Source organism: Hyperoodon ampullatus, assembly GCF_949752795.1.
Source record: "Hyperoodon ampullatus genome assembly, chromosome: 9".
In the NCBI taxonomy this organism is placed as follows: Eukaryota; Metazoa; Chordata; class Mammalia; order Artiodactyla; family Ziphiidae; genus Hyperoodon; species Hyperoodon ampullatus.
In genome coordinates this window covers 94,237,988-94,260,973 of record NC_136922.1, presented here as the reverse complement: position 1 = coordinate 94,260,973, position 22,986 = coordinate 94,237,988, and the positions used below count along the sequence as shown (strand labels likewise).

Genomic DNA, 22,986 nt, shown 5'->3' with positions numbered 1-22,986 from the left:
GAATGTTCCTCTTCATGAAAGTGAACATTTCTCTTCAAATATTTACTCCTCAACCCCTCTCCGAATTCTATTTCTTTTCCCGGTGGGAAAGTGGATTTCCAATCAATATTTCTTTTTTCATTAGTGGAATTACACTATACTGTAATCTTGCTTTCTCCCCTCCCTCATATGATAGATAGATTTTACAGGGAACAGAATAGAAAGTCCAAAAATAGACCCACATGTACATTGTAATAAATTTTGAAAAAGTATAAAATTGATTCAATGGAGAAATGGTAGTCTTTTCAACAAATAGTGCTATAATAACTGGACACCTTATGCAAAAAGTTAACTTCAAACTTTATCTAGCAAAATACATAAAAATTGACTCAGATGAGTTGTAGAGCTAAAACATTACATTTCTAGAAGGAAACATAAGAGAAAATATTTGTGACCTTGGGTTAGATAAAAATTTTCTTAAATAGGACATAAAAAGTATAAGCCAAAATAAAAATTACAAATTGGACTCCATCAAAGTTAAAAACGTCTGCTTTTCAAAAGATACTGTTAAGAGAATAAAAAGACGGGCCTCCCTGGTGGCTCAGTGGTTGAGAATCTGCCTGCCAATGCAGGGGACACGGGCTGGAGCCCTGGTCTGGGAAGATCCCACATGCCGCGAAGCAAGTAAGCCCATGCACCACAACTACTGAGCCTGCGAGTGCCCGTGAGCCACAACTACTGGGCCCGCATGCTGCAACTACTGAAGCCCACGCGCCTAGAGCCCGTGCTCTGCAACAAGAGAAGCCATCGCAGTGAGAAGCCCGCGCTTCACAACGGAAAGTAACCCCCGCTCGCTACAACTAGAGAAAGCCCACACGCAGCAGCGAAGACACAACACAGCCAAAAATAAATAAATAAAATAATAATTTTTAAAAAATCTTTTAAAAAAAAAGAGAATAAAAAGACAAGCTATGGGGACTTCCCTAGCAGTCCAGTGGTTAAGACTGTGCGCTTCCACTGCAGGGGACACAGGTTCGATCCCTGGTTGGGGAAATAAGATACTACCTGCGACATGGTGTGGCCAAAAAAAAAAAAAGACAAGCTATGGACTAGGAGAAAATATTTGCAAAAATACTTATCTGAAAAAGAGTTTATATCCAGGATATGTAAAGATACTTACAACTTGATAATAAGAAAACAATGCAATTATAAAATTAGTATAAGATTCAAACAGGCACTTCAAAAAAGAAATATTAATGGAAAATAAGCACGTAAAATATTGCTCAACATCATTAGTCATCAGGAAAATGCAAATTACAGACCACAACAAGATATCACTACATGGCTACTAGAATGATTTGAATTAAAATGACTGATAAAACCAAGAGCTAACAAAGACGTGGAACAACCAGAACTCTCATACGTTGCTGGTGAGAATGTAAAATATTATATCCACTTCGGAAGACAGTTTGGCAGTTTCATATAAAGTTAAACATACATTTGCCACATGACGTAGCAATTCGAATCCTAGGTTTTTACTTAAGAGAAATGAAAATGTGCCACACAAAGACCTGGAAGCAAATGTTTATAGCAGCTGTATTCATAACAGCCAAAACAAAACAGAATTGAAGACAACCCAAATGTCCATCAGTTGGTGAGTGGATAAACAAATGGTGGTATAGCCGTTCAATGGGATACTAGTTAGCAATAGAAAGGGACAAATTACAGATGTATGCAACAACTTGGGTGAATCACAAGACATTATGCTAAGTAAAGGAAACTAGACACAAAAGGCTACATACTGTGTTATCCCATTTATATGAAATTCTGGGAAAGGCAAAGCTATAGAAACAGAAATCAGATTGGTGGTTGCCAGGGATTGGGGTAGGGGCAGGGGATAGACTGTAGGCTGGCACAAGGGAACTTTTTAGGGCAATAGAAAAGTTCCATATCTTGAATGTGGTGGCAGTTACTCATGTCAAAACTCATTGAGGGGCTTCCCTGGTGGCACAGTGGTTGAGAGTCCGCCTGCCGATGCAGGGGACACGGGTTCGTGCCCCGGTCCGGGAAGATCCCACATGCCGCAGAGCGGCTGGGCCTGTGAGCCATGGACGCTGAGCCTGCGTGTCCGGAGCCTGTGCTCCGCAACGGGAGAGGCCACAACAGGGAGAGGCCCGTGTACCGCAAAAAAACAAAAACAAAAAAACTCATTGAGCTGTATGTACACTTTAAAAAAAGGTGAATTTTATCTGATTGAATTATTATTTGGTTGAATTTACCTGTCTGAATTAAGCCTGGCTAAAAAGAAAAGAAAAGAAGGAAGGGAAAGAAAAGCAAAAGCAGAAGCAAAAAAAAAAATATATATATATATATATATATATTTTTTTTTTTTGAAGTGGAATTTTCTGCACCAGATGGTGAGCTGATTTTAAATTCTGATAGATAAGGCTAAATCATCCTCCCAAATGGCTATACCAATTTACACCTCCACCACTAGAATCTGAGAGGGCCTATTTCCCCATACTCTGACACAAATGGATATAATCAATTTTTTAAAATGTCTGTCTATTTGATGGTGAAAAACCTTATGATTCTTGATACTTCAGTCATGCACTGCTAAGATCTTATCCTAATTGGTCTCTCCACTTGTAGTCTTTTCTCTCTCCAAATCATCTTATATATTGTTAATAGAGTAATCCTTCTTGTGCTTAGTTCTAATATCTCCAAAAATCATTAATGATACCCCATTGCCTACAAAGTTAAATCTACATCCTTCAGCCAGATGTCTGAGTTCTTATTTTATCCCAGCTTCCCTTTCCTCTCTTCTTTACTTCACCTAAGTGTCTGTCTTATCATTTTTCTAGATCAGGATCTTAGTTACCTGACCAGGGATTGTACCTGTGACCCCTGCATTGGAAGGCAGAGTCTTTACCACTGGACTACTGGGGAAGTCCCCTGAGCTCCATATTTTAGATTTCATAAATAAGTGAGATCATACAGTATTTGTCTTCCTCTGACATATTTCACTTAACATAATGCCCCTAAGGTCCATCCACGTTGCTGCAAATGACAGGATTTCCTTCTTTTCCATAGCTGAATAATATTCCTCTGTGTGTGTGTATGTGTGTGTGTTTGTGTACATTTATCCATTCGCCTGTTGCTGAGTGCTTAGGTAGTTTCCCGGTTTTGGCTATTGTGAGGAATGCTACACTGAGCGTGGGAGTACAGATATCTCTTCACAATATTGGATATTCACCAAAGAGTTGTGGCGCACGGACTTAGTTGCTCTGCGGCATATGGGATCTTCCCGGACCAGGGCTCGAACACGTGTCCCTTGCATTGGCAGGCGGATTCTTAACCACTGAGCCACCAGGGAAGCCCGTCAGCCATATTCTGAGGGAGGGCTATTTCTGATTCTCCAACAATCTTACCGCCAGGCAAGAAGCCTAGTTGGGCTGATGCTGCAAGGCTGGGCCCAGCAGGGAAAGCGGACTGGAGAGCAACGTGCATCCTTTTGTTAATGTGGATGATTCACATTTTCCACTGTCCACTATAGCTTCCTGGCAATACCATAGTGTTCCCAATTCACACCTTTCATAACCTGACTGGTGCAAGCATTCCAATGGGATGGCAAGATCCAAAACTGCCAATTCCATGTTCCAAGGCCTTTAATCCCCCGGGCGTCCTCGGAGCTCCATGCCCGGCGCATAGCAGGTACTCGACAAATGTTAACTCCCTCCATCGCTTTCCTGATCCCAGCCACCCACCCCGAACTCTACCCCGCCAAATGCTGATCCTTTGACACTCTCTTCACCTCCCAAGAGCGTTGCTTTCCCTAAAAGGGCCTAAACGTGTGTGGTTCTCTCCAGCTCTGCTTCAATTGGATTCTGCAGGCGCCTTCTGCAGGCATACTACGCGCGCGGTTTGCGGGTTTCCCAAACTCAGAGCATCCTGCATGTTTCTTTCCCAATGACCTGGACAGGAGGCAAGACCTCTAGACGGGAGACAGGATGGGTAGAGCTGTGTGCGCCTTTTCTCGCCTCCTCTACTGCACGTCGAGCTCCTGGGAAGGGAGCCCGACCTTTCCCTCGCTTTGTCCCTGAAGGTTGTCCTACCAACGCAGGCGCCCCACTCACACCTGCTGCCCCGAACAGACTCGAGCCAGAGGAGGAGCGAGAAGCCCGTCACGTTCGCGCCGGCCAGGTTTTCCGGCTCTGACCCCTCCTCGTGGGCCTCCCTCCCGGCGGGCGCCCCCGGGGGCGGGACGCGCCGGGCCATCAGGGCGCTGACCGGGTGTTCCGTGCGGGTCGGGGCGGCGCCGGCCGCCGGCCGGGCCCAGGCCTCCAGCGTCCCGCGCGTCCCCACCCAGGAGGCGGATCCTGGGGGCGGGCCGGGCTCCGACCCCCGCGCCGCGTAGCCCCCGTGCGCCCGCGCCCAGCGCCTGCCGCCGGCAGCCCCGCAGGCAGGAGCCCGGTCGGCCGGGAGGTGGTGCTCGCCTACCCGCGCCCGGGCCCGCGCGTTGCCGGGCAGCGGCTTGGAGGCTCCGAAGGGGGCGGAGCGGCGAGGCCGGCGTGCGGCTGGCGGCCCCCGTCCGTCCGCGGTTCCGGCCCCCGGCCAGCCCCCGCCTCGCCGGCCTCTCTCCGCGCCGGTGCGCGGCGCCCCGTCCCAGCAGTCGCCGCCGCAGCGGCCGCCCCTCCCGGGCCTGAGAGCGCTGAGTCGTGAGGCCGGGCCGGGGCGCCGACCGGGACAGCCGGAGGCGCGGCGCCGACGCCGAGGCGCGGCCATGGAGGGGAAGACCCGCGCCGGGGTCGCGCTGGTCCCGGGGCCGAGCGGCCGCGGGCCTTCCGCCCGCCGCGCCCGCCGCCGCCGCCGCCGCCGCTCGGGGCTGCTGCTCCCCGGCCTCTGGCTGCTGCTGCTGGCCCGGCCGGCCTCGTGCGCCCCAGGTAAGCACCGCGGAGACCCTCCGGCGCGACCCTGCCTTCCTTCATTGCTGCTATTTTCAAAATCCGGCTTTCCCCGCCCATCCTCTTTTATTCTCCACCGCTCCCTCGCCCTCCTTTCTTGAGATGCTTTTCCATTCTTGCTGGGCCCAGCAAATAAAGACACGCAGAAAATAATACGAAAAAGCAAGCGGGTTCGGCCAATCTTAATGAAGGTCTGCAAAGCTATTCTGTTATCCAGGGAGCCTGTGGCGGGTCTGGTGGCTTCATCTCAGAATGTGCCTTTATTTTCCCTGCAAAACGCAGGCACTGGAATTGTATTGTACATGGCTATATGAATGTGGTTACATCAAATTTTTGGAAATACTTTATCGTCGGGGCGAAGGGGTACATTCGGCGTGTTTGCTTGAAAACAGTATTGCATTACTCTGGGTGGCCCTGCGTCCCCCCGATGCAGGCAGCTGGCGGTGTCCCCCAGTGCACCAGGACACAAAGAACATTCAAAGAGTATCTCTTGGAAAGCGCCCTGGCCATGGATCTTTCCAGGGAGATAGCTATTGCTGTTACTTCTGCAAAGGCATTAATACAACAGAGTGTGAAAATATTGTGATTCTTAAGTGTCAGGGCATGAAAGGAGTAAGGGTTGTTTTTATAATAGATGCAGTTTAGTGAATGTTAGCGTGGAATTAGGAGGCATGATTTATGAAGAAGCCTGTGGGCGGGTTTTGTTGTTGAGGAAATGATTTAATTCATATTGCTTCTCTGAAATGTTTATTTGTCCACCCCGAGCCTACACACAGGATGGTCTGGAAACCATCTCTGAGATGACATGCTGCAAGCCAGTGATTGCCCCAGCACACACACACTTGACCACTTTGGGGGCAGGAAAGGTGGAGTGAGGAGTGCGCAGAGCTGCTGCACACTGAACAAACCCAGAAAGCCGTGGAAGCCACTCCAAATCCTCCCTTCTCATGGGAGCAGTGCCAGAGGACTGGCAAGTGGCTTTGGAAGGAAATGGAACACATTGAAGGTGTCCCTGGACCTCACTGTCGGAATTCTAACCAGTGCCAGATAGAGGATGGGACAAAAAGGCATAGGAAGGGACTTAAGGGATCATAGAATGGAACTGCTCCTCTGACTGAAGAGGAAACTGACAGAGAAGTGACTTGCTCAAGGTCACAGGCTAGTTGGTGCAGACTCATCTCTTTTCCATTCTCCTTATGGCTCTTAACCCGTGGACTTAAGCACACCTGAGACCTCCTCATAGATTTCCCATAGCTGGGTAGAACCCTGCTCAGGGAGTCACACCAGAGCTGGGGGGACAAAATGGGTCTCTTTCAGGCAGTACACAGAGAGTGTAAACAGCTTTGTCTGACCTAGCCCCTGAGCTCTCAGCCCTGCCTCTGAGTGTTCTAGCCTGTGTGTCCAGAGGAGCGGAGACCCAGGGTTTTCCATGAGAAGAGGTAATCATGAAGAGGGCTCTTGGCGTTAGTCAACAAAGCAAGCCCATCTGATACTCATGGATTCATCTGCTGGGGGACACGGCAAGCTAATGGTTCCCATTTACTGAGTGCTTGCTGTGCGCCAGGTGCTGCATTTTACTTACATGATCCAATCACACTCATTTTACAGATGAGAAAACTAAGGCTTCAGGAGTTTAGGTTAGTTTGACTCCAGACTCTACTCTTGTAACCTCTCTTCAGCTTCCCCATGTGAACATGGCCATCTGGATGTGCTGCAGATGTTGTGGATAATATAAGTAATTCTCTTGAGAAATTTAGAATAAATGGAGCTGTTTGTACTGTCCCTCCATAACTTTCTCGTCGGTACAAGTCTGTTCCTGTTCCCCCTTAACCCCCAATACAAATATGCAACCTGGTGACTTGAAATTATATTTCCGCTCTAGAGCTGACAGCACGGAAGCTGTCTTCAGCACGGAGACCTCATCATTTCATGGGTTGGTGTATTGGGCTCCCCTGGTTGAGGCACACAGAAAATAATAATAATAAAGCTGCTTCTAGGCTGGGTCATAGGATAGGAACTGAGAAGGGGAGGGACACAGCACCTGTCCTCAAGGATCCAGGTGGAGACCCAGAGCAGCGCATAAGCAGGTGCAGACCCCTGCACGGACTGTCCCAGGGCAGCAAAGGCAGTGAGTGAAAGGGCTCCTTAAAGAAGACCTCTTAAAGGTGGCCCCATCCACTTGAAGGCTGAGAGGAGTGATATTGGTGGAGGGTGGCTTCCTGATGTAGGACAGCTGGGCATGGTGAGTGGCAGGTGATCCTGAGGAGATGCTGCATTTCAGTCTACGTCTTGTCTCTGTGCCACCAGGACCCTCTGGCTCCTCTTCCTGAGTGTTGTATTTTCATCACTGGAGTGGGGCTGGGGGAGGCTTTGCCGAACCTGCCTTGGTAGTTCTCTTTCTGAAGAGTAAGTGGTATTAGTCAGAAAGTGGCATGTCTTACTCCTGCCTTGGGTCTCCTAGGGGAGGCTGTAGTCCCTTCTGTGGCTGCCTGCAGACTCTCGCCTCCTTCCGCAGGTTTGTCTTTCCTTGTTAACTTTTGTTAAATGGAGTCCACCCTCCAGTTGGTCCCCTTATTTCAGTCTTTATTTAAATTTCTATGTTTTATTGATTTCTTGTCTATTTCTATTTCATTGAGCATTTTGATTGTGCCCTTTTTTGTTTGCTTGTTTAAACATTTATAAGTTTGGTCTTGTGGAAACAAATTGTAATATTTTGGACTTGTTTTTGAATGGAGTCCTTTTAGGAGATCCTACATCCACAATATTAAAAGAAAGGGTTGTGCCCATTTCTTCATCTTATTCAGGGATGTGTCTTTCTTAAAATAATAGTTATGAAATTGATAACTTCGGAAATTATTGGAAGGTACAGAAAACAGGTATCCATAATCCCATAACCTATAGCTAACACTGTAAATAATTTTGTCTTTCCTTTGTTAACGTTAAAAAAAAGAAAACTGAATTATATGTAGTTACTTTTCTCACTCAATATTTAACTTAAGCATTTCCATATTCTTTAAATATTGTTCAAAAACAGTTTCCATCTTAATAATTTACTTAATTATTCTTTTATTATTTCCAGCTTTTTCTGCTGTTATAAATAATGCTAGGATGAATAGCTATGTAGGTAAGGCTTTGTCTATATTTCTTTGTGCGTGGGCTCTGCTGGGTGCCTAATACGTGTCTCAGTAGGTGGTTGTTGAATGAATCAACTTTTTATGTAAAGCTGTAATGCTGAAATTAACCCAAGCAGTTTATGCAGTTCACTGTTTCACTTCATCATAACCAGCATGGAATATTATTTTTAAAACTCGTGTTGCTTTAATTTTTTATTACTTTTGAGTTGAATTTTTTAATATAAATTTATTTATTTTATTATTTTTGGCTGTGTTGGGTCTTTGTTGCTGCACGCGGGCTTTCTCTAGTTGTGGCGAGCAGGGGCTTCCCTTTGTTGCGGTGTGCGGGCTTTTCATTGTGGTGGCTTCTCTTGTTGTGGAGCACGGGCTTTCTGGGCTTTCGGTGTACAGGCTTCAGTAGCTGTGGCACGTGAGCTCACTAGTTGTGGCACGCGGACTCTAGAGTGCAGGCTCAGTAGTTGTGGTGCACAGGCTTAGCTGCTCCGCGGCATGTGGGATCTTCCTGGATCAGGGCTCGAACCTGTGTCCCCTGCATTGCCAGGCAGATTTTTAACCACTGCGCCACGAGGGAAGTCCCTTGAGTTGAATATTTTCTGCTTATTTTGTACTTGTATTCTGCGAATTTTCTGTTTTTGCTTATTTACCTGTGATATATATACACACACACACATATATATTTAAAATTTCTCTTTATATATTAAAGATAGCAACATTTTTTTCTCCTTTTTGTTGTGTTCTCCCCCTCCAAATGGATTTTCTTTTAAATTTTATATAATCTTGAAATTTGATTATTTTGATTAGCAAAATCTGCCATTTTTTTTCATTGCATTTATGCTTCATGGCATGTTAAATTTTTATCTTAATGCACTATTTTATTATTAGCTTTTTGAGGTGAATATTGTTATACTTTTTGAGTGGTTTAGTACCTATAAACAAAGACTTAGATAAATGTTTCCAAGGTGTGATCCCTCGAGCCTCTTGGGGACGTGTAGGTGCTTGATTTCTGTGGCTCACCCTTGGCCTACATTAGAATCTTCGGTGGTAGTAACTGGGAATCTTCCTTTTTAACAAGTTCACAGCTGATTTTTAGGCACTTTCACCTTGGAACCAATGATCCAGATACCATAAACCCCTAATTGAAAGTTAATGGCATTTCACTTAATATCTTGCAATTGTCTTTTAACTGTTAGAACAGTTGATTTAAAATTGTGACATTGAAACTGTTTTTGGTTATATCTTGTTTGCTTGGTTGTCTTTTGGTTGAGAATCAAAGGGCATAGAGGACGTCATTTTAAAGCCTCACCTCCTGGCCCCTTGGGAACAGCTGCTGCAGTCTTTGTCAGGAAATGCCTCATTTAATCCTGAAAACAGAACCCAGCAGGGGTTGTGTAAAAGTCACCGGGGACCTGGGAGCCACAGGTTTTCTCTCAGTGCCTTGGGTGCTAGAGGCAGCTAATTACTGTAATTATAATTACACTAGGTTGATTGTCCCAGATAGGAAGATGCTGTTCTCACTGATCTAATTTGTTTCCAAGTTGTGATCACCCACCTTTCATCTGCAGCTCACTGTGACATGATTTCTCTCTTATGTGCTTAGGCAGCATGATTTGTTGGAAAGCACATTGAACTGCGAGTTAACAAACCAGAACGTGCTCTTCTCAGCCAGTGATTTGCTGTGTGACTGTGGATAGGTCACCATGTCCTGGGTTATTTCATCAGTGTAATAAGGGGTCGCTGAGATGATCTCTAAGTTCCTTTTAGCTCTTATATTTCAGGTCCACAGGTTGGATACCTTGGAATGTACTTGTTATAGCAGCTGTCCTGCTTCTACCGAATGTTTGTGAGTGTCACTGTCTCACTGTCCTGTAGATGTTCTAGCCCAGTGACCTACTGAAGGCCATTGTATTCAATACTTCTTTTTTAAAAAAATCCCCCTCCACTCTTCCCTCCTGCATCCCCGCCCCCAGGACACCCACCATGTCCATTTTCTCCTGATCCCTTGCATCCTAGATCCCCACTCCCACCCCACCTCATAAACCTAGTACCGAGAGTACAGGCTGTGGAGTCAGACTTGGAGGGTCATGAGAACCACGGGAGCCCCTGCAGGTGGTTAAGCAAGAAGGAAGTGACGTGACCAGATTTGCCACCTGTCACTTCATGGTGGCGTGGGGTTGATGGAAATTTTGAAAACATGTATAGACTTGGTCATGTTTATAGGCTTCAAGGAAGAATCAGTAAAGATACAGTGGTTGAAGATTTAAGAAAGAGTAGAAGTAACTGAAGGGTAATTCCTGCAAAGTGAAGAAGCTCCTGTGGGCAGAGGCTGGCGCACCATAGCGAGTGGGGGAGAAATAATAATGCGGGAAGGAATCGGAGGAGACTGACTGGTGGAAGGTTGGGAGTGAAGCCTAAGGTGATGGGAGAAATCTGTAGCGTCGCCAGTGCACATGTGATGCCGTTTGTCCTGTAGCATCTGACTGGCCATGTGTGGCCAGGGAAGGTGGGCGGTTGGCTTGAGTCAGGGTTGGGAATCTTGGGCAGACGCGGTGAAGGGCCGAGGGCAGTGGAGGATCTGTGGTGGGGATGCCGCCCTGTGGAGTCTGGGCCGGATAAGGATGGAGGGGGAAGCAGTGGATGGAGCAGTGGGGAGCGGGGATGTAGGACATGCGGGCGGGAGCGGGGACTAGGACGCGGCGGGTGCTGAGTATTCAGAACGTTGGTGCTGAAAAGGGCCAATGAGAGGGGGAAGTGAAAGGATTTGAAGCCTGAGACTTGCCCTCCTCAGATCGAGGCTCAGCCGCAGAGAGGCTGCTTTTCAACTCCAGTTTGTGCTTCGTGGTAACCGGCCGGCAACTGCCGGAGGGCCGAGTCCTGCTTTGGGGGGTGCTGTGTCTGTTCACGGGGGTGAAATAAGGCAGGACGTTAAGGGAGGGTGAAGGGGGAGCCGCAAGTAGGAGTCCCTGGGGCCGATGAGGAAGGGGAGGAATCGGCCAGTACGGGGTGGGCTGGAGGAGGAGACAGATGTGGCTGGAAGGGGCGGCAGTGAGCGCCGGAGCGAAGGCTCCCGGGGGTTTGGAGGGGATGAGACCCAGGGAAGAGTGGAGGGATTCACTTTATTTATTTTTTAAATAAATTCATTTATTTTATTTATTTTTGGCTGCATTGGGTCTTCGTTGCTGCGCGTGGGCTTTCTCTAGTTGTGGCGAGCGGGGGCTACTCTTCGTTGTGGTGCGTAGGCTTCTCATTGCGGTGGCTTCTCGTTGCGGAGCGCAGGCTCAGTAGTTGTGGCTTGCAGGCTCAGTAATTGTGGCGCACGGGCTTAGTTGCTCCGCGGCATGTGGGATCTTCCCGGACCAGGGCTCGAATCCGTGTCCCCTGCATTGGCAGTTGGATTCTTAACCACTGCGCCACCAGTGAAGCCGTGGAGGGATTCACTTTAGGCTGGAGGAGAGCAGGAGGAGGCTAGACCTGGGGGCAGAGATGGGCTGGTGACTGACCCCCCCCCCCGTTCGTGGGGATGGTGGATGATGCCCTCTTCTGAGAAGAAGGCAGGTGTGAGAGGGGCTCGGGAGCGTGAGGAGATACCACTGGTCTCCGGAGGAGATGGAGAGGAGGTGAGTGGACGAATCGCCGGGCGGCGCCCGGCCCGGCTGCAGTTGGGAGGCCTGTCTCGGCAGCAGGCCCGGCAGGCGCGCTCTGCTTGCCTTTCCTGCGGCCCTGGTGGCCCAGAGCCTGGGCACAACGTGAGGGGGTGACAGCCGTCCTGGGCGGTGGGTGGCACGTCTTGGCGGGAGGTCGGGGCTCGGGGGCCTCCTGCTCGTGGTGACGGACAGGTGTTCGCGGCCCTGTGGAGCCACTGGGAAACTCTCCCCGCTCCTTTCTTTGTTCTCGTGTTGGGGCCTGTGGAAGGAACCCTTCATTACCGTGGTTTTGGGTGCTGGGATTAACTTTGGAACCAGACAGCCTGAAGGGCTGCTGTAAACGCTGGGAAATCCTGCTGCGGAGCCTTCGAAGGGGGAAGACACACACAGACACACACAAAACTTTGGAGCCAGACAGCCTGAAGGGCTGCTGTAAACGCTGGGTAAATCCTTCTGGGGAGCCTTCAAAGGGGGAAGACACACACACAGACACACAAACACACACAGACTTCCACAGCCAGCTTCTAGGAGAACTTGCACTGAGCCCAGCAGACAGGTGTGGACGGGGTGGGGGAGGGGAGGGGAGGTGGCTAGGCCTTTGCTCGCGTGCTGCGTGCTGCGTGCTGCGTGCTGCGTGCTGCGTGCTGCGTGCTGCGTGCTGCGTGCTGCGTGCTGCGTGCTGCGTGCTGCGTGCTGCGTGCTGCGTGCTGCGTGCTGCGTGCTGCGTGCTGCGTGCTGCGTGCTGCGTGCTGCGTGCTGCGTGCTGCGTGCTGCGTGCTGCGTGCTGCGTGCTGCGTGCTGCGTGCTGCGTGCTGCGTGCTGCGTGCTGCGTGCTGCAGCCTCAGGAGCACAGTAGGAAGGCACGCACCCAGGTTCCGCCCGGATCTATTGAATCTAGTTTTTAAGGACCTGCCTTGGTGATTTGTCTGCGCACTAAGGTTTGAAAAGCTCTGGCCTAGGCAGTGTCTCCTTGAGGTTGGGTGCATTTCCAAGACTTGGTTGTTGCCTGTTAGTGGGGAGTCTTTAGTTCGTAAACATTCAGGTTTCAAGTTGGTTGGGAAAACTGAGGGAAGGGGCAGCCGCGGGTTCAGAACTGGGCTGGCGTCTGGTGGGACACATCGCTCAGAGAACTGCTCCTGCTGCTGTTTCCCCTCGGCCTGGGCGTGTTGGGAGGCCTTTCAGCCAGCCCTGCATTGCCCTGCAGTGATCTTGGTGGTGACAGCTGAGGATTACAAAAGCACCTGGAGGCAGCTGAAGCAAACAGGTGTCAAAAGTGAGGTGAACGTGGAAGCAATTCAAGTGCCTATCAACAGACATGAACAAAATGTGGTCCGTCCGTACAAGGGAGTTATTATTCCTTCTTACAAAAGAAGGAAGTTCTCATATAGGCTGCAACATGGATGAGCCTTGACATTAATGCTAGGTGAAGTAAGACAGTCACAAAAAGACAAAAACTGTATGACTCCAGTTATGTGGTATCTAGAGTTGTCAGAATCACAGAGACAGAAAGTAGAGTGGTGCCTGCCAGAGGCTGAGGGGAGGAGTTAGTGTTCAGTGGGAGCGGAGTTTCAGTTTTGCAAGATGGAAAGCGTTCTGGAGATTGGTGGCACGACAATGTAAATGGGCTTAACGCCACTGAACACTTAAAAATGGTTAAGACAGTAAATTTTATGCTATGGGGGTTTTAATTTTATTTTTAAAAAGCACTTATTTATTGTCTGCGTTGGGTCTTCGTTGCTGCGTGCGGGCTTTCTCTAGTTGCGGCTAGCGGGGGCTACTCTTCGTTGCGGTGCGCGGGCTTCTCATTGCAGTGGCTTCTCTTGTTGCGGAGCACGGGCTCTAGGCGTGCGGGCTTCAGTAGTTGTGGCTCGTGGGCTCTAGAGCACAGGCTCAGGAGTTGTGGCATATGGGCTTAGTTGCTCCGCGGCATGTGGGATCTTCCCGGACCAGGGCTCGAACCCGTGTCCTCTGCATAGGCAGGCGGACTCCCAACCACTGTGCCACCAGGGAGGTCCCTTATGTGGGTTTTTAAAAACTACAGTTATTAAAAAACCAAAGTGAGGCAGAGTAGGAACTAGCTGGTCGGTAGCAGGAATGAACATTGGTCAGCGCTGGGAGCCGCGGTGGCCCGGGGGCAGGGCAGGAACACAGGACAGGTGCTCCTGTGGGAACATGCCGGCGGAGGCAGCTGACAGGCTGGGGTGGAAAGGCCTCTGCAGACCATCAGAGGCCAGATCTGATGGGGGCGAGTCGGCAGCTGGTGGCTAGGACAGCAGTCACATTTCCTGCACTTGGCTCTGTGGCACCGTCAGGGATCTCCAGGCCTCTCAGCCTCAGGGCCACTTCACCTCACGTCACCTCATCCCTCATCCCTCACTTCTAACCTCACCTTTCACCTTACACTTTATCTCTCACCTCACCTTTCACCTTACACTTTATCTCTCACCTCACCTTACCTATCCCTCATACATAGCTTCTTACCTCACCTCTCACCTCACCTCGCCTGTATTGCTGAGAAAGCCATTTGATGGAGGATGAGATGCGGATGGGGCCGGGGAAGGGGACTCTAGGAAGGGGTCGGAGTTTTCATCCTGGGCCTGAATAGAGTCTTAAGAATTTATAAAACCAGATTCTTCTTCCTTGCCGTTGGAATTGGGCTTTTAAATATTTGGATGCATTTTCAGACTTACAATAGTTTTTTTTTTTTTCTGATTGTAAAAATGGTATGTGTTCATTCCACTAATGTGTACTTACTGTTCCCTCTGCCTAGAACATTCTTATCTCAGGTATGATCTCCATGGTTTACTGCGCCCCTTCCTTCAGGTCTCTGCTCAAGTCTCACGTCATCAGAGAGGCCTTCTCTAACGCTCTTCTCAAGAAACAGCAGCTCCTCCATAATTCCTTGCACCTGACCCTGATTTGTCTCCACGGTGCTTATCACCATCTTACACGGGTCTGTTTATTCTCCGTCTCCCTCCACTAGACAGTCAGCTCCGCCAGGCCAGACTTGATCTGTTTGGCTCTGAGTTGTTTGTTTACCTGTGCAGCACATCTTTCTGGAGCGCCTACTCTGGGCCGACACTGTGCTGGGCCCTGGGGATGCATCAGTGAACAAAGGTAATTACATGATGTGTGACAAGGTGATAAATGCCGTGAAGAAATGGAGCAGTGAGGGGCTGAAGTGTGAATCTGGGTGGTGGGGGAGGCCGCGTGGAGAGGGTGACTGTATTAGCTGCTGGGGCCTCCGTAACGAAGGGCCACAAACCCGGCGACTTAAACACCAGAAGTTTATCGCGGCAGCGTTCTGGTCGCTAGACGTCAACCAAGGTCTGCAGGGTCGTGCTCCCTCTGAAGGGCCGTGGTGGGGAGGATCTGTCCAGGCCTCTCTCCTGGATTCTGGCAGGCCTTGGCTTGTGGCAGCAAAACTCCAGTCTTCCTGTGGGGTTCTCTCTGTGTGCGTGTCGGTGTTCAAATTTCCCCTTTTTACAAGGACAGTCATTGGATTAGAGGCCCACCCTCAGCGGTATGACCTCATCTTAGCTACCTACATCTGCGGTGACCTTATTTCCAAATAAGGTCACATTCTGGGGTATTTGGGGTTAGGACGTCAACCTATGAATTTGGTGGAGGGGGGAACATGGTTCAAGCCATAACGGTGACATTTACTCTGAGATTTGAAGGAGGCCAGAGGGTGAGCCAGGCAGGCCTCTGGGGGGCGGTGTTCCCTGCAGATGAAGCAGCCAGCGCAAAGGTGGGAGTGTGCCCGTGTGGGGGGATGGGAAGGAGGCCAGTGCACCCAAAGCAGAGACGGTCGGGGAGGGGAGTGGGAGGAAGTGGGTGCTGGGTGGGAGTGTCATAGGTGTCACGGGACTGGTCATCACCCCAGGTAAGGTGGGAATTAGAATGAGAGGAGTGACGTGACGAGGCTTAACACATCGGATTTGTTGCACATTTAATGAATTCCGATGGTACAAAAAGATGTGAGTTAGAAAGTGAAAATCACCCCAGGTCCCTCCACTCAGAGATAACCACTATGACGTTTTGGTGTTTCTCCTTTCAGACTTTTTTTTCACACATATAAGCACACACACATACACGTGAAGGAACAGTGCTGTCTTCTACGTACGTGTTGTTTGCTGACTCGCTTTTTGTCACTTCACACTTTATCATAGAGCCTTTCCTTTGTCAGGAAATATAGATCCACATCATGATTTTACTCAGTGTTGTGGATGTTCTATACTTTATTTACCCGGTTCTCTGTTGATGGATAATTATATTGCTTTCAACTTTTGTTGTGATAAGAAAACACCGCTGGGCTTCCCTGGTGGCGTGGTGGTTAAGAATCCGCCTGCCAGTGCAGGGGACACAGGTTCGAGCCCTGGTCTGGGAAGATCCCACGTGCTGCGGAGCAACTAAGCTTGTGCTCCACAACTACTGAGCCTGCGCGGTAGAGCCTGCGAGCCACAACTACTGAAGCCCGCACACCTAGAGCCCGTGCTCTGCAATAAGAGAAGCCACCGCAATGAGAAGCCCACGTGCAGCAACGAAGACCCAGCGCAGCCAAAAATAAATAAATAAATAAAATTAAAAAAACCAAACCAAAAAACTCCACTGCTATGGGCATCTTTGTACATTTATCTTGGCACGCTTTTCCAATTATTTCCTTAGCATAAATTCCTGGAAATAGAACTGTTGGATTAGGCAGTATTCATGTATTAAATCTTGGTATATATTGCCAAATTGCTCTCTAGAAAGATTGAGGCAATCAACATTCTCTCTAGCAATGAATCTGAGTGCCAGTTTTGCTTCTACCTTTCCATAATATAGGCTGTTACCAATCTGTATTATCTTTGCCAAACTCATAGGTAAAAAATATCTACTTTAAAATATTTCTTTTGCATTTCCTTGCTTGTTAGTAGGCACTCAGGCCTTTGATTGAGGTCCCCTTTGCGTTCCTTTCTCTGGTTTCCCTTGCAGAAATCTCAGGGCTGACCTGGGAATAATAGTACCCAACAATTACAGAGCGCTAGCCGTGTGGCAAACATTGTGCTAGGCCCAATGTATCGTGTTTAATCCATACAGCAACTCCATGAGGTAGGCACTATTGTTATCCCCATTTTACAGATGAGGAAAATAGAGGTTAGAGAGGTTCACAGACTTGCTTAAGGTCACACAATTAGTGGGAGGAGTCCTCACCCTGGGAGTTTCCTTCGCTCTGGGTCCATGTTAGAGAATGACTCCATGATCTCTGCCATTGAAATGCCCACTCACAGGCTTTGCTTGCTTGGTAGAGTGAGCTCTGGATCCAGAGCTGCTGTCAGAGCCACCTGTGGCCCCTTGCCAGCCCCCTGCCTGTGTCAGAAGTCCTGGCTGTGAAGGCACACCCAAGGCCGGGCACGTAGAAGAAGGTGCCCACCAAATATTGGTTAAGAGAAATGAAGGAAGCAGGCTTTTGAAAGGGTATTATGTGAAGGTGTCATTTTGTTTTACTTCAGATTAAAAATTTTAAATTTCAAAAATAGAAAATTTCAGAAAGTTAAAATTCATATTATGAGCCCATATTCCATATCCTGCAGCACAGAGGGTAATTGTTTTCCTAATACCAAGTGACATTATCTTACTGCATTTCCTCTCTCTCTCTCTTGTTTTTTTTTTTTTTCGCTGTACGCGTGCCTCTCACTGTTGTGGCCTCTCCCGTTGTGGACAGGCTCCGGATCGCAGGCCCATTGGCCATGGCTCACTGGCCCAGCCGCTCCGCGGCATGTGGGATCCCCGTGTCCCCTGCATCGGCAAGCGGACTCTCAACCACTGCGCCACCAGGGAAGCCCTGCATTTCCTCTCTCTTATCATGTCATGGATAATATCCTTGTGGTTTTGATAATATTTCTACTTTGTTTCAACTGTACTATTTTTCTGTAGCTTGTTTCTGACAGCAGAGTATGTGGTTGTGATACATCCTCTTTATTAATAAACTGGTGTATACCACTGGTTTGAAAATCAATTTTTCATTAACTTTGAAATTTTGGTGGGAGGAAGTTGATACCTTAAAATAAACACATTGTTTGAATCCCAACCAGTGCACCAAGCTGTCCTACTTCCATTGTTTTATATGCCCCTTGAGCCTTTTTAGTTCTTCATAAAACACAGTGTCTTAACACCTTGAATTCTTGCCTGGATCTGGTGTTAAAGTTTAACCTTCTAAATAATTTCCAGAAATCTTAGGCATGAAACTGCTCTTTTTTTTTTTTTTTTTTTGCAGTACGCGGGCCTCTCACTGCTGTGGTCTCTCCTGTTGCGGAGCACAGGCTCCGGACGCGCAGGCTCAGCGGCCACGGCTCACGGGCCCAGCCGTTCCGCGGCATGTGGGATCTTCCCGGACCGGGACATGAACCCGTGTCCCCTGCATCGGCAGGTGGACTCTCAACCACTGTGCCACCAGGGAAGCCCCCCCCCCGTTGTTGTTTTTTTTAATCCATGTATATAGACTTTGACCATTGGCATCCTTCAACTTCCTCTTCTCCCTCTTCCAATTTAGGGTTCAGCTCCTCATGAGAACAAAACAACATATAATTGTAGAATATGTATTCTGTCACTTAGGATAGACTAGTTGTGCTGCAGAAACAACCCTCAAATCTCAGTGGCTTTCAGTTTGTGGCTTATGGCTTCACCATGCTGATCTTTCCCTTTATCTCTTTCCTGCACCTTTTGAATTCGGTTCTTGAAATTTTGCTTTCTTGGATCCTATGTTTTCTTCCATATTTGTCTTGGGTTTCCAGTGCCAGAATGCATGTCTGCAGGTAGACCAGATGTATGGAGGTCCCATTCATTCACACATGCATGCATTATTCAGCTAACACTTTTTGAGCACTCACCACCACTTGCTGAGTGCGATGCTGGATGTGGGGATACTAAGATAAACATGGCAGTCAGTCATGGCCCTGAAGGAACTCAGTCCAGTAGGAGAGATAGTCCTATACATAAATAACTATCCAGCAGTATGCTAAGTGTTATAATAGAGGACTGCAGTGGTGATATAAAGAAGTCAGTAACTGGTAGTAAATGTAGGATGGAAGAACTGTGTGGGATATTTTGTTTTAAGATGGGATGTATGATGGAGCATTCTTTTAGTGCTGAAGGGAAACATTGTTTCAGTTATCTGTTACTGCATAACAAGTCACATCAAGATTGAATGGCTTAAAACAATAATGGTATTTTATTTCTAGTGGTTCTGTGGGTCAGGAATTGGGACAGGGCTCAGATGGGTGATTCTTCTGCTCCATGTAGCCTGGCCTGAGGTCCCTGACTTGGCTGAGTGTGGTTGGTACTGGGACTGGGCTGGAAGGTCCACGAGGGTTTCCTGCACATGTCTAGTATCTTCGTGCTCTTCCACATACCCTCCCTCTCTCTTCCCATGTGACTGTCTTGGGCTTTCTCAAAGAGAAGTGGTCACACGGTAGTAGGCTGTCATATTTGACTTCCAAGAGGGACGAAGCAGAAGCTGCCAGTTCATTTAAGATCTGGGGCTTGAAAGTTCCCCTGCTGCATTCTCTTGGTCAGAGCAAGTCACAGGCCAGCCCAGATTCAAGAGACGGGAGGGAATAGGATCTACCCATTGGTGGATGGAATAGCATGTGCTTATGAATTGATGGTGGTCATCTTTGGAGATGATCTACCACAAGCACAAATTGGTTGAAGATAATGGGGAAAAAGGTACAATTACCAGGGCAAGCTCTCAGAAGAGACAGAAATAAATGATAAAAGCAATAGGAATTATGACAGCTAACCAACATTTAATGTGCACTTACATATGCCAGGCATTCTTCTAGTCACTCGACGTGTATTAATTGTATTAACTTATTTCGTCTTGGCAACAACCCTATCAGCTACAATTATTAACTCCATTTTACAGATGAGGAAACTGATACACAAGGAGGTGAAGTAGCTCGCCTTAGGTCACACAGCTAGTAACTAGGACAGGAGGGAACTCCGGAGCGTTCTTGGACAGGAAGAATGGTGCCTCTTCCACTGAGACAGATGGGACAGAGGGAGTGATGGGTGCAGGTGTGGGTGAGTGCAGGTGAGGGGTGGGGCGATGATGCCGTTGAGGAACTTAATGTCTGGTCGCCTCATTTCTTTTTTTTTTTTTTTTTGCGGTATGTGGGCCTCTCAGTGTTGTGGCCTCTCCCGTTGCAGAGCACAGGCTCCGGATGCGCAGGCTCAGCGGCCATGGCTCACGGGTCCAGCCGCCCCGCGGCATGTGGGATCTTCCCGGACCGGGACACGAACCTGTGTCCCCTGCATCGGCAGGTGGACTCCCAACCACTGCGCCACCAGGGAAGCCCGCCTCATTTCTTTTTGACAGTAGGGTGGTCATCACTTCGGTGCGATGGGGCAGGAGCAGGTTGAGCTTTGTGCAAGGAGTGGCTTATGGGTCAGTGGACCATAGCAGAAGGAATAGAGCAGGAAGCTGTCAGGTGATGGTGATGGTCGAGGGCCCGCGGAGGCGAGGGTCCTTTGTGTACAGCAGCATCCTCCCTCAGTCCCGTGGGGATTTCTGCAGCAGGGTTGTCAGGTAGAGAAGCTACATCTCAGGACTGGTTCCATAGTGGCTCTTTCAGCCCATAAGAGTATAATAGATCTTTTTTTTTTTAAATTTTATGTTGATGTCTAGTTGATTTAATAGATCTATTTTCTATCCAGCTGCTGCTATGATTGCTTCAGTCTTACAAGATTTCCCTGGTGGCTCTCAAAAAGCAGCATTTCCATCAGTGATTTGAAAAAAATCCCCCTGCATTGACCCTATAGATGTTTCTTGCCCTTTAACTGGGTGCCTATTTAAAGTACCCTTCAAGTGCCAAACTTCAAGTCTTGAGACACCTTTTAGGACAACTTAGAATTGGATTTCAGCCACCTGCTGTGCCCCCAGAAGAGACTCTGCTCTTTTTGGTGGGCTGGGGGGTGTGGGCATTGGCTGTCACCCAGGTCACAGGGAGGGGGAGATGGCTTCCGCTCTTCAGGTCGTGCTGATGGCCTGCATGGGGCCCCTCTGGTTATGAAGGCACTGAGGGGGAGAGGCTGCATTTTGTGTCCATCCATTCCCTTTAATTGCCCTTGTTGTGTGGGGTCTGTAGTGCTCTTGCAGTTTCCCAGCACTCCGACCAATTACGTTCTTGGAGGCTTTGACTGATTCATAGGAGTATATCTTTATAATAGTTTGATGGCTTTGGAAAGTCCGGAAGGCACCTCCACCTGTCTTCTTAGTTCTGCGTGCCTTAGAAAGCATTTCTTGAGAAAAGCACATTCCATACGGAAGAAACAGCTCTACCTCCAGGAGGGCTCTAGATAAACTCCCGTGAGGTGCCTGCCACTGCTGCCTGGGCTCCAGCCTGGGTGTCTGGGAGGTTCAGCCTTCTGCTGGGATTGGAAACATTTTAGTGTGTATTTTCTGACACATCATCTGTACTATCTCCCATGCCACAGAGTTCCAGGGGTTAATTCTGTTTCTCTTGGACCCTGGTAGCCCCCCTCAATTGGTCAGCCTTTGAGCAATTGAGCCTGGGACATCACTCTAATTCCTGCTTTGATTCACCCTATCTTGGATTAACTTTTGAAGCTTCTGACCAGACCAGATTTTATCCATGTCAGGAAACTGGCATTCTTTTCTATCTTTGTCCTCTAGTCCTGAGCACTGACCTGATACAACACAGCCATGACATTTGGAGCTGAAAATTATTAGTCCTTGAGTGTTTAAAGAGGGATCATGTCTAGCTCAGAGACAACAGTTCCCTACACAGTTGCTCTGTGATCATCATATACACTTTGACCCTGCAGTTTAGCTCTTTGGAATTTACTAACTTATAACTCTGACAGTAACATCTACATGACTTTATAAAGATATTTGTTAATGGATCATCTAATCAAGAAAAAAATGTTTCTAATTTAACATAAATTTAAATCTTATTTTGTAACCAAACATTCAAGACATATTTCATGCTGAAATAATCGATAACCAATGTCAACGTTAAAAATGATCATAACAATGATTACATTTTCTGCGTTTATAAAATCTGGGTTCTAATTGCAGGCTTTTTATGGGAAATAAATCCAAAGACTCTTTGCCCTGTGCAGTTTGGGCCTCTCGGCCACACGCCTTCATTCCCTTTTCCTATGGTGGGGTCCCTGTTAGGGTCACCTGTATTCCACAGTGCCCAGCACTAGTAAATGAGTGAGTGAATGGATGGATCAATGGTACTTTTTCTAGTTGTTTATGGTCATGATTTCTGGTAGTCTTTTAGTTTTGATTGTTGGCTAATTGCCAAGAGGGAATACATTAATATACATCAGGTTTTTATAATACTAATAAGGTTGTTTGGTTAAAAAATTATGAACTTTTGGCCACAGTGCAAAAACAAATGTATACTTCTCTTATAGTGTAACTTATGTGCCTACCTGAACAGGAACAGTTTCTGAGCTCTGCCACATTGTTTAGGTCATATTGGATTGTTGCTGAGTGATCCAGAAGTGTCTGCCGGCCACATTAGTTAAGGGTGACTAGGCAGAAGCCGGTCCTCTCTGGAGCTGGGAGAGGAAGAATAGCTGGTGGGAGAGTGAGGCAGCAAGAAACTGAACGGGGGAGGGAGAAACACAGTTTTAAAAATAATCCCGGGCAAAGCTGTTGTCATGGGAAGTGTGTGACAGGTTGTAAAATAGTTCCTGAATCACAGAACTTTACAGCTGGGAAGTTATGTAAATGTTCATATGTGTTTCAATTTCTACTTCTGTGGCCCTGACAAGATGCCCCAGGACTCACACCTTCACGATCCAGGCTGTAGAAGTCGGAGACTGTTCCTTTAGGGCACAGCCAACAGGATGAATTTCAGCCTTTATTATTATTCTGTTCAAGATTCCAATTCTGGGGGGAGAGCCTGGGGCTTGGGTTAGGTGCCCATCCCTTGACCATGAGGGAATGGGCATCTTGGGTGACAGTGGTACCTCGATCATGGTGGAGGGAGTGTTCCCCAAAGCAAGACTGGGGGAGTGGGTGCCACGCAGGCTGAAGCTGCAGATGCCCGCTCCTGTGGCCTGCGTGTGCGTCACATGCCCACTCACGCTCGGCACGTCTTTTCACCTGTATACACACACGTACTCACAGGGAAACATGCGTGTACATACACCCAGAGGAAGACATTCAGGCAAAGATGAGGAAAGACAGAAATATGTATTAACAGACATTTTCACAAATACAACATTCACAGACATGTGAGTACA

General features: G+C 48.1%; 1 protein-coding gene across 2 annotated transcripts in view; it reads left to right on the top strand.

Annotated features, from left to right (window-relative positions):
* Positions 1-4,741: 4,741 nt before the first annotated feature.
* KIAA1549 overlaps positions 4,742-22,986 on the top strand; it is a gene marked incomplete at its 3' end in the record, with an annotated part of 152,234 nt that continues 133,989 nt past the window's right edge. For both annotated transcript variants that reach the window (XM_079710863.1, XM_079710862.1), the window contains exon 1: positions 4,742-4,922. In XM_079710863.1, coding sequence (XP_079566989.1) covers positions 4,763-4,922 — 160 coding nt within the window. In that variant the 5' untranslated portion in view covers positions 4,742-4,762. The remainder of the gene's footprint in view (positions 4,923-22,986) is intronic.